At 40.0% G+C, this 10,233-nt stretch overlaps 1 protein-coding gene across 1 annotated transcript in view; it reads left to right on the forward strand.

The window, feature by feature from the left end:
• arap1 (ArfGAP with RhoGAP domain, ankyrin repeat and PH domain 1) overlaps positions 1 to 6,138 on the forward strand; it is a gene marked incomplete in the record, with an annotated part of 30,775 nt that extends 24,637 nt beyond the window's left edge. Inside the window, 4 exon segments of the mRNA XM_014008024.1 lie at positions 1,132 to 1,195; positions 1,477 to 1,635; positions 2,708 to 2,747; positions 5,955 to 6,138. Of these exon segments, the coding sequence (XP_013863478.1) occupies positions 1,132 to 1,195; positions 1,477 to 1,635; positions 2,708 to 2,728 (244 nt within the window).
• Between the last annotated feature and the right edge of the window lie 4,095 nt (positions 6,139 to 10,233).

Below are 10,233 nucleotides of genomic sequence, written 5' to 3' on the forward strand. Positions count from 1 at the left end.
GTGTGTGTGTGTGTGTGTGTGTGTGTGTGTGTGTGTCACACTGAGCCCTATCTTGTCAACAGCAGTGAACATCTTCCCAGACGTAATGAGTGTCCCCGTCACGCTGTAGGCCAAATTATCATTTAGTTCTGCTCCATTGTTACGTTTTTTTTTTCTGTATCTAGAAACTCACCTTATAACAAGAGGGAGAGCGAAAGAGAGGGAAAGTGTGAGAAGTTTAAAGAACTGAGGGGAAGAAAGTAACGAATAAAAGGGCAGAAATGGGAGAAACTCTAATCGGAGTTGGAGACGTTTTGATTTTAGTGCCGGTTAAAGAAAAGCAGAGCTTAGAAGCAGCTGCTGAGCTCATTTTTCTTAATGTTGCTACATTTTTTACTTTTATTGCCTCAGTTGCCTTAAGTTTTATACATCTTTAAATTTCTCTTTTTATTGCACTATTTTCTCACAAATATTCTTGCAGTAGTTTGACTTCAGCTTCTTCATACACTAACACACTTTCAGAACAGAACAGAACTTTTGCTTCTGGACGTTTTGTTTAAATAACAATGGAGCAGTTTTTTATTTATTTATTAATGAATGTTGTAGATTAGATTAGTTTGTATCCAAAAAAAAAGGGTCAACAAAGTGGGAGACAGTACAATTACATGTTGTTCTTTTGAGTCACAGCGAGCACTAATGAGCTTTGTTAGGCGCGATGATGCAAACTGGTCACAGGCAGAGCTGGGAACAGTAATGAGTGTATAAATGAAGGCTGTTTATTCAGCGTCACAGCGTGGCTGACGACTCACGGTGGGGCTTATGTGATGGAGACCCGAGTGGCATAGAATATGCTCACATTAAATCATCAGAGACACAAACACTTCATGAACACGGGCAGACAGAGTCAAAAGTTCTAATCAATAATTTTTATTTTAAATTAACCATCACACCCCGTGTTTACTGCGGCGGCGGCGCCATCGGGGCGCCATAGGAATAAAGCATGACAGTTTCTCCTAATATCTCTGATTCCATCTCTGTCTTCTTGTTCTAACCCAACTGTTCTCCGTCTCAGGAAGCTTATCAGCCTCGCTCCCCGTCTCCCGATGCTGCTGCTCAGCGTGGCTCATGTTATCACCATCCATTTGTTTGCAGGTATCTCTGCTGTGAGACCCAGGCAGAAATGAGGGAGTGGTGCGCCACGCTTCTTAGTATTCAGGTGCGTGTTCTCTCTCACACACACACACACACACGGCTTTAAAAATATATATCTGCACCAATTTGAAATTCATGGATCTGTTACTGCAGTGAGTAGTCTCTGGTGCAAAATGTAACATCGCTGATTGTGATCACCGCTGAATGACGTGTCCCTCAGCAGGACGGTTAAACGAGCGCGACGCATGATTTTTGCCTTTGTGTCGAGCTGTGTCAGCATCATGATGTCTCTTATTTATGCCGGCTTCCATGTCTTTATTTGTCCCCGCCCCTTCCCTGTTACAGTACAGTGGCAACGTTTGGCCCCAGGACGGATTCCAGCGGACCCGGGCGTGCCGCACGCTGCCAGATACCAGTCACGGTAACATGTCACTGATACCGCTGCGCGGCAGTGAGAATGAGATGCGGAACAGCGTAGCAGCTTTCAGCCAAGACCCACTTGCTGTGAGTCAATCTGTCAATCAACTGGGGACTAATCAGAGACATTCATGCTGAACTGGTGGTCCACAACCTCCATGTAGTTGTATCCTATGCCATTCAAAGGTCTGATTTCTGGGAAAAAAAAGTTAAACATGAGTATTTGTGAGTTGGGGTTGTGTCTGACACCGGAGCAGGATGAATACTCTGACCTGTGACTTAACAGTGATTTCTCATCACGACAGGATGGATCTGGCTTCTTTAAACCATTTGTTTCAAATACATATATACAATAAATGTATTTGTCTGTCATAAGTCCAGACTTGAAACGGTTTTAAGAACCCAGAGGAGAGAGAAGACAGCAGCATCTTCATATCGCAGGCCAGGAAAATAAAACTACAAAGGGACTAATTCTCGTACAGATCTGCCAGAGCTGAAAGAAACAGAAACGAGTTGCACCTTTTTGAATGTGAATTTGTGCCCACAGGCAAACTTTGGTTAACGCTGCTCCACAGCACGGATGCTGCATCTGCTCGCAGAGATTTCAACTTGAATGAGTTTGAAAAACGCCGCCGCCGTGGGTCTGTTTGGCTCGATCTCGAGCACACTGACAGTGAATCAGACCTGTTCAGCAGCATCAGTATCACCTTCTCTCCATCTGTTCTCTCACCACAAAAAGAAAAAAAAAACATTTCAGTGCAGCCAACCACATCTTCTCTGCTCCGTGTTCAGACTGACACACAGTTGTTCAGAATCGGAGGGTGCTGCTGTCTCCTCCTGCTGTTCCAGCTTCAACACACTGCTCATTAGTTTGCTGCAGAGAGCAGAGGCACATACATCCGCCTGCTGGAACTTTTACTGTTTGTTGTTACTTTCCAGGTTTTCTTCTATTGATTCAGGGCTGCTGCATGAACTGAATGGATGAGGGTTTTTTTTATTTTGGGTGAGGAGTGTAAGAAAAGAAAGTGGTGATGGTGTGTGTGTAGTTGTGTGGCTGACATCCTCAGTCCATTCACTTTATTCACTTCCCATTAAAACCTACCAGTCTCAAATTAAATATATCTGCTCTTATTTCCAAACTCTGTATCTTTTGTTTCAGCTCTTTAGAGATGTGCGATAAAACTCACAGCAACAACAAGGTAAGAATTGTTCATTCTGCTTTTAGTTCCACCAATAAACGATAAATTGATAACATTGGTTATTAGAGAAATTGCATTTCCTGCCTAAATGCAGTGTGAATGCTTAATGCTGAAATGTTTGTGTTGAAAGCTGCTGAAGAACCTGAAAGGTTTAATAGCAAAACTGCTAATGCAAGTTCAATTTAAACAGCTAAGTAGGACAACAAAAGCGAACAATCAGTAGAAACATTGCAAAACAAGGGCAAAGGGCAAAAAAAGTAGCTAAAATGAGCAGAAAGATGCTAAAAGTAGATGAAACAAGTTAAAATTAACTTTAATTAATTAAAATTAATTTACATGAGAATTTTTAAATGAGCAGAAAACAAGAAAATTAGTAATTGCAATTTCTTTTGAAATAGCCAAAAAAGGCTAAAACTAGCCTAAAATACAGTGGTTTGCAAAAGTATTCATACCCCTTGAACTTTTCCATATTTTGTCACATTACAACCACAAACATAAATATATTTCACTGGAATTTAATGTGAAAGACCAACACAAAGTGGTATACAATTGTGAAGTGGAAGCAAAATTTTACATGAATCAAAACATTTTTTACAAATAAAAAACTGAAAAGTGCGATGTGCACAAGTATTCAGCCCCCCTGAGTCAATACTTTGTGGAGCCACCTTTTGCTGCAATTACAGCTGCAAGTCTTTTAGGGTATGTCTCCACCAGCTTTGCACATCTAGTGACTGCAATTCTTGCCCATTCCTCCTTGCAAAACAGCTCAAGCTCAGTCAGATTGGATGGAGAGCGTTTGTGAACAGCAGTTTTGAGATCTTGCCACAAATTCTCAATTGGGTTTAGGTCTGGACTTTGACTGGGCCATTCTAACACATGAATATTCTTTTTTTTAAACCACTCCATTGTAGCTTTGGCTTTATGTTTAGGGTCGTTGTCCTGCTGGAAGGTGAACCTCCGCCCCAGTCTCAAATCTTTTGCTGACTCCAACAGGTTTTCTTCCAAGATTGCCCTGTATTTGGCTCCATCCATCTTCCCATCAACTTTGACCAACTTCCCGGTCCCTGCTGAAGAGAAGCACCCCCAGAGCATGATGCTGCCACCACCATATTTGACAGTGGGGATGGTGTTTTCAGAGTGATGTGCAGTGTTCTTTCTCCGCCACACATAGCGTTTTGCATTGTGGCCAAAAAGTTCAATTTTGGTCTCGTCTGACCAAAGCACCTTCTTCCACATGTTTGCTGTGTCCTCAACATGGCTTCTGGCAAACTGCAAACGGGACTTCTTATGGTTTTCTTTTAACAATGGCTTTCTCCTTGCCACTCTTCCATAAAGACCACATTTGTGTAGTGCACGACTAATTGTTGTCCTGTGGACAGTTTCCCCCACCTGAGCTGTGGCTCTCTGCATTTCATCCAGAGTCACCATGGGCCTCTTGGCTGCCTCTCTGATCAGTGATCTCCTTGTTCGGCCTGTAAGTTTAGGTGGACGGCCTTGTCTTGGCAGGTTTACTGTGGTGCCATACTCTTTCCATTTCCGGATGATGGATTGAACAGTGCTCCGTGAGATGTTCAAAGCTTGGGAAATCTTTTTATAACCTAAGCCTGCTTTAAACTTCTCCAAAACCATATTCCTAACCTGTCTGGTGTGTTCTTTGGACTTCATGATGCTGTTTGCTCCCCAATATTCTCTTAACCAACATCTGAGGCCGTCACGGAGCAGCTGTATTTGTACTGAGATTAGATTACACACAGGTGGACCCTTTTGAGTCATTAGCAGTCATCAGGCAACTTCTGAATGCAATTGGTTGCACTCAGGGAAAAGGGGGCTGAATACTTTTGCACGTCGCACTTTTCAGTTTTTTATTTGTAAAAAATGTTTTGATTCATGTAAAATTTTGCTTCCACTTCACAATTGTATACCACTTTGTGTTGGTCTTTCACATTAAATTCCAGTGAAATATATTTATGTTTGTGGTTGTAATGTGACAAAATATGGAAAAGTTCAAGGGGTATGAATACTTTTGCAAACCACTGTAACTAAAAAATGTAGCTGAATGTAGCACAAAGAAACAGAAAAAGCATGTTTGCTCAAATTAGCTGAAATTTGTTGAAAAGTCTCTAAAAACACAGAAAACAGCTGAAATTAGCAGAAAGCAACTAAAAAAAATGCAGAACAAGCTTGAAATGGCAGAAAGAAACTGAAAGAAGCACAAAAGTTTATAGAAAATGTCAATGTTAGCTAAACAAGTAGATATAAAAGCTAAAATTAACTAAATAGAAGCCGATGAAATCTGATATTAGCCTAAAAGTTAAAAAACAGAACCAGAACGAAAGGTAAAAAGTACAGTGAAGAATACTGAAGACAGCTCTGTTCATTTTCAGTGATAAAAACAAATGTCAGAAAAAGCTAAATATCTCTAAAAGTATAAACTGCTGAAACACTAAAAGTCATAGCTGGAATGTCCTGAAGGAGCTGAACGTTTTGTTTTATAATTTGTTGAAATAGCACAAAACTTGTGCAACAAGATGAGTGCTTTGTAAACATTCACACAGTAAAACTTTCTAAAAACAGTAATTTTTCACATTAAGTTCTACATTTACATGCTGTCATCTATTCTAATTTCTGCAAAAGTTAGCCTTGTAAAAATAAATGAAAAAGTAGATTATAGTCTGAATCTTCTTTAACTAGGTGAAATAATCTGCTAATGGAATAAGACAAGTGCATTTGGTAAAAACTCTTCAAATAAAGAAACATTTCCAGGCTAACTAGATTAATAATCAAACACATTCTGCTCTTGCTTAGTATAACCGTCTCAAAACAAGATCAAAACAACTTTTGGTGGGACATAAGACTGTAAGATGGAGCAGTGCTCCTTCAGTTAGAGTTGAAAACAATCTGTATAATGTTTGTAAAAACTTGAAACATGGCAGTTTATCTCATATTGTGGGTGAAAATAAAAACGTTCTTGCTCCACCCTGACTTTAAACTGATCTGCTCTCCTGACTCCAGCTCATCGAGTCCACCTCTCATCATCGCAGCCGTGGTATCTGGTGACCATGGCGGCGAGACCGTCATGGTCTGGATGAGAGTAGACTAACTAGTGAAACTTGATTTAGCTTCAGATTAGTTTAGTTTGATGTTTTTTATGGACAAGAGGAGTTGGCGATGAAGCTCAGACTCTGTGTGGATGTTTGTGGTTTAAAGGTTGGACGGAGGGGCCCGGCTGGAATGTTCCATCAGCCTCATCCCTCCGGAGATGGTGCAGATCAGCGTGACGGACGCTCAGAGAAACACAGACTCCTCTTTTGACAGTGGATTGTGATTTTTTTTCTTTCTTTCCACCTTAAAAGGACCAAGAAGTAAATGAACAGGATCAAATGAAAACCTACACTGCTTTCTGTGTCACTTTATGCGCTGATGGATGGATGGATGGATGGATGGATGGATGGATGGATGGATGGATGGATGGATGGATGGATGGATGGATGGATGGATGGAGCAAGGATCTTCAGCATTAAAAACAAAAGGACACAATAATCACTGGAGTTCTCAGCTGTTTCCAGCTAGTTGTGAAGCATCTTTTCTCCCACAGTTTCCACTGGTGTCAAAAAGAAAAACCTTCACTTCTTCAGCGTTTGTACAAAAACTGTTCAGATCTCATAAGATTAAAATTATTTTTTGGCACCAACACTGAGTGCCTTAAACTTTATTTAAGTAAAGTTTTGAAGACATTTCTAGCTGATTTTTTACTCTTTTTTTAAAAAACCACTTTAATAAGTGTAGCTCAGAAACATTTATGAAGGGAGGGAGACTGATCTGACTTCATCTGGGCCAGGACTGAAGCAAAACGTCAATATCTGCTGGCAATCTGTGGGAAAAAGCTTCAGATTTACAGATCTGTGCTTGTGTGGACTGTAACAGTGTAGCTGTGAGTTACTCTGTGTGAGAGATTGGCTTCAAAGAGAAGTCAGTCTGAAAAGTTACAGCTTTGAGTAAAGTGTTTTTTTATGTTGTTTCTTTTTTAGCAGAATTCATGTTGAATCATAAAAGAGGTTTGTGATTTATTGTTAATTATTTGTTCGAAACTGTTAAACTCAGACCATGTTTACTTATTTAAAATAAAAGTTTTGTTTGTTGTTATTAATCAGTAGTCTCGCTGAGTCATCACTTCTTCCTGTTCCGCCTGCAGCACCAACAGTTCAGTCATTAAGTTGTTTTCTTCACACAACATGGGTTCTACACAATGGTGCATGTTAATAGATTAAAAAAAATAGGAATGTTTTAAAAGCTATAGTCTGTCAGCAGCTCCTTGTGTTGCTGCCTGCTGTAGATTGACTTCACTGTGCAAATTTATTTATTTTGACTGCAGAGGACGCTCTGCGCCGCCAATTAGTGTTGATTAAACCTCAGTTATCATGATTCTCTACAAGAAGGATTTATAACTACGTTAACGTGAAGAATGTGGTTTTACAGCATGTTTAAGTGGATAAATGACTTCATTATTTGAAATAAACAACTCTGCTTATAGAAAGCACTGACTCTGTTTCCTTCTACTATGCTCCTTTATGTAAAATAAAGACATTTTTATTTACACAGTACTGTAAAAACATTTCAGATCAGTCCTAGTTTCTTCATCTTTTGCATCTAATCAGTCACATTTCTGTAAACATTTAAAGTGCTTTTTTTCTTAGGACTTGGGTTACTTTTTTTACATTTTACGTATTTATTTTGCTCAGACATTGTTCCTGACGAGAGCTGCTTTAAATAATACACAATTAAACGAAGAAGAATAGGTGTGTGTGGCTTACAATTCTATTTTAATATCAGATTAATCATATTTAAATGCCATTATTTAAAAAAAGCACGAGACCTGAGAGATTCATCATCTGTCAGGTTTATAGCTGTTTGAGAATCACCTTGTTGGTGCTGAAACAGCTTTTTTTTCAGTCCTCAGGAGCTGCACAGTTCAGCTACAGTGCAACGTTCACACAACCTTATTACACACACATTTTAAACGTTAAATCTGCGGTTTTAAGGAAAGAAAAAGAAAAAGGTTGGAGCAGGAAATTAATGTGATACCTGATTGGAATAACATATCTAATCCAACTTCCTCATCACATTTTAAAAAATAATTTTCATCGATTCAACAAGAGAAATGGAATTCATTTGTGTCTTTGTGATCTTTGTGACAGGCTGCTGGGAACAAAGTGCCTCAATATTCAATTTAAACTGTATTCTTTGCTCAGTTTATTATGGCTCGACTCACACAGCCTTTAAGTTGAGGAGCCCTGAGCTCAGGGGCTCAAATAAAAGGAACATTGCTCTGAAAAGGAGCAGCGAAAAGTTCAGAGTACTTTGATAACTGGTCAAACCACATTAGAGCCTTTTGTTTAAGCCTGAAGGATAGAGTTTGTAATCATTTTTGTGCCATTCAACCATTTATGTGGGCTGACCCACACGTAAATGTGTGCTGACCTCTTGACCAGATCACTAGAAAAGTTATTTTAGGGTTTTTGTCATAATGAATAAAAAACTCTGAAATTCAGAAATATTAGAAGCAAGATTTAAAGAAACAAGGAATGACTTCAAGCTTTCACTCAGTGCTGTAAACTGGCTGAGGGGATGTTTTTCATTTCCACATTTTGTTCTCTAAAAAGGCCATTCTTTTGTCTCATTTATTTTTAAATATTTAGAAGACACAAAGCTCGACGTGTGTGCTTTTTTCTTTTAGTCTTTCTGAACGTGTGTGTTGGCAGAGTTCCTGTAACGTTGCCGTTTTTCCAAAAAGGTTCTTTTTTTTCCTCCCTCCTCTCTCTCTCTGCTCTTTTGTGAAACGAACATAGAAGCACACCCACCCACGCTCCGCCACACACTCGGACTGTGAAAAGACTCCAGCTCCAACTTATCCCACAACACTTTGCATGTGTGCATACTGCAAACACAAACACAGAGAGACAGACACTGGTGCAGAGCCGGCAGCCTTGGTGGCAGCGGTGTCCAGAAAGTCCCTAATATAGAAGCCTGTAGACGTGCCATGAGGGAAAAACGTCAGTTCTGACTCAGTGTAGTGATCACTTCAGAGCCCTGAAGATATTTTTTTTTTTGCACGTGTGTGAGTGTGGGCCACAGTGGTCCACTGGCTTCCCATTCATTTGTCTAAGCAGAAGTGACACATCAGGGTCACTCTTTACCTCTGGACACCCAGCGGAGTGCCCTGTGAGGGTCATGCACACAGGAGATCTTCACAAACTGTTCACAACTAGGAAAGCCATAAGAGTGAAAACACACACACTCAGGAGTGGCCTTTATGAGTCATGGTTGTGTAACACACAGGGATGAAGACGGGGGAAGAGGTCATGAATGCACGAGGGAGATAAAGTCAAAATGCTGCAGGGGTGGACTGGTGCTGAGGTGTGTCAGCCCCACCTGCCAGGACCCTTCCAGCTCTGCTCACACCTCCCTAAAATAACACACAAGTTTTTCAGAGAGCAGCACGCAAGCTCTGAAAAAATAAAATGAGAAAAACTCCACAAATAATCAGAAGGACCAGCAGCAGCGGCCTCCTGCAGATACCTGGACACCCTCCTGTGTTTGTCACTTTTACTTCATTTTCACTCAGAAGAACAAGAGAAGACGCCTGCAGCGCTGCGAAGAGCCCTGAGACTGGACCGCTGCCTGCTTTTTGGCCAGAATGAAACAAAAAGGGTGGATTTTTGACAGAAGTAAAGAAGGAGCTCACGTCTAAGGCTTAGGAATGACAAAGTAGACATGAATAATTCTATTTCTAATCTGCTCAGAACTGGAAACTGAAACGTAAGCGTGAAGAAAGTGGTCACTTATTACTTATTTTAAAATTGTTTGGGGGTGGGGCTTCACCAAGTATTTGATTTCTCCCTATGAGATTCAGTTGTTGATATTATTTGTCCTCAACAAGTGAGATAAAATGATCACTTTGTTAATAACATCACAGTTCAGGGTTCTTGTTTGAATTTCCTCCTAAAGTTTCTAACTTTAGTTTTTTTTTTGGCACCTTCACTTCCTGTTTTATTTTGGTCTCAAACATCAAGCTACAGGCATTTAACTTAGTTTTACAGACATAGAGCTAAACATTGATGTAGGAGGTGAGAGGCTCAAAATGGCTCCATCCTTTCTCAACCAGGGCAGCCGGTGGCGTAGGCTCCATACATGTTATAACTTTTATCAGAGTCCAGTTGATTTTGTCTGTAGAATAATCTCTGGTTACTCAGTTTTATGAAGGTAAGTTATTCTGTGGGTTTCTCAGCTGCTTTGTTACTACATGAGGTGTTATATGATGCAAAGGATATTTAGTGGTGAAAAAAAAATGTATATACAGTGGGGAGAACAAGTATTTGATACACTGTTGATTTTTCAATTTTTCCCACTTGCAAAGCTTGTAGATGACTAATTTTTATCATAGGTACTCTTCAACTGTGAGTGATGGAATCTAAAACAAAAATCCAGA

This window comes from Austrofundulus limnaeus, unplaced genomic scaffold (assembly GCF_001266775.1).
Source record: "Austrofundulus limnaeus strain Quisiro unplaced genomic scaffold, Austrofundulus_limnaeus-1.0 Scaffold46, whole genome shotgun sequence".
In the NCBI taxonomy this organism is placed as follows: domain Eukaryota; kingdom Metazoa; phylum Chordata; class Actinopteri; order Cyprinodontiformes; family Rivulidae; genus Austrofundulus; species Austrofundulus limnaeus.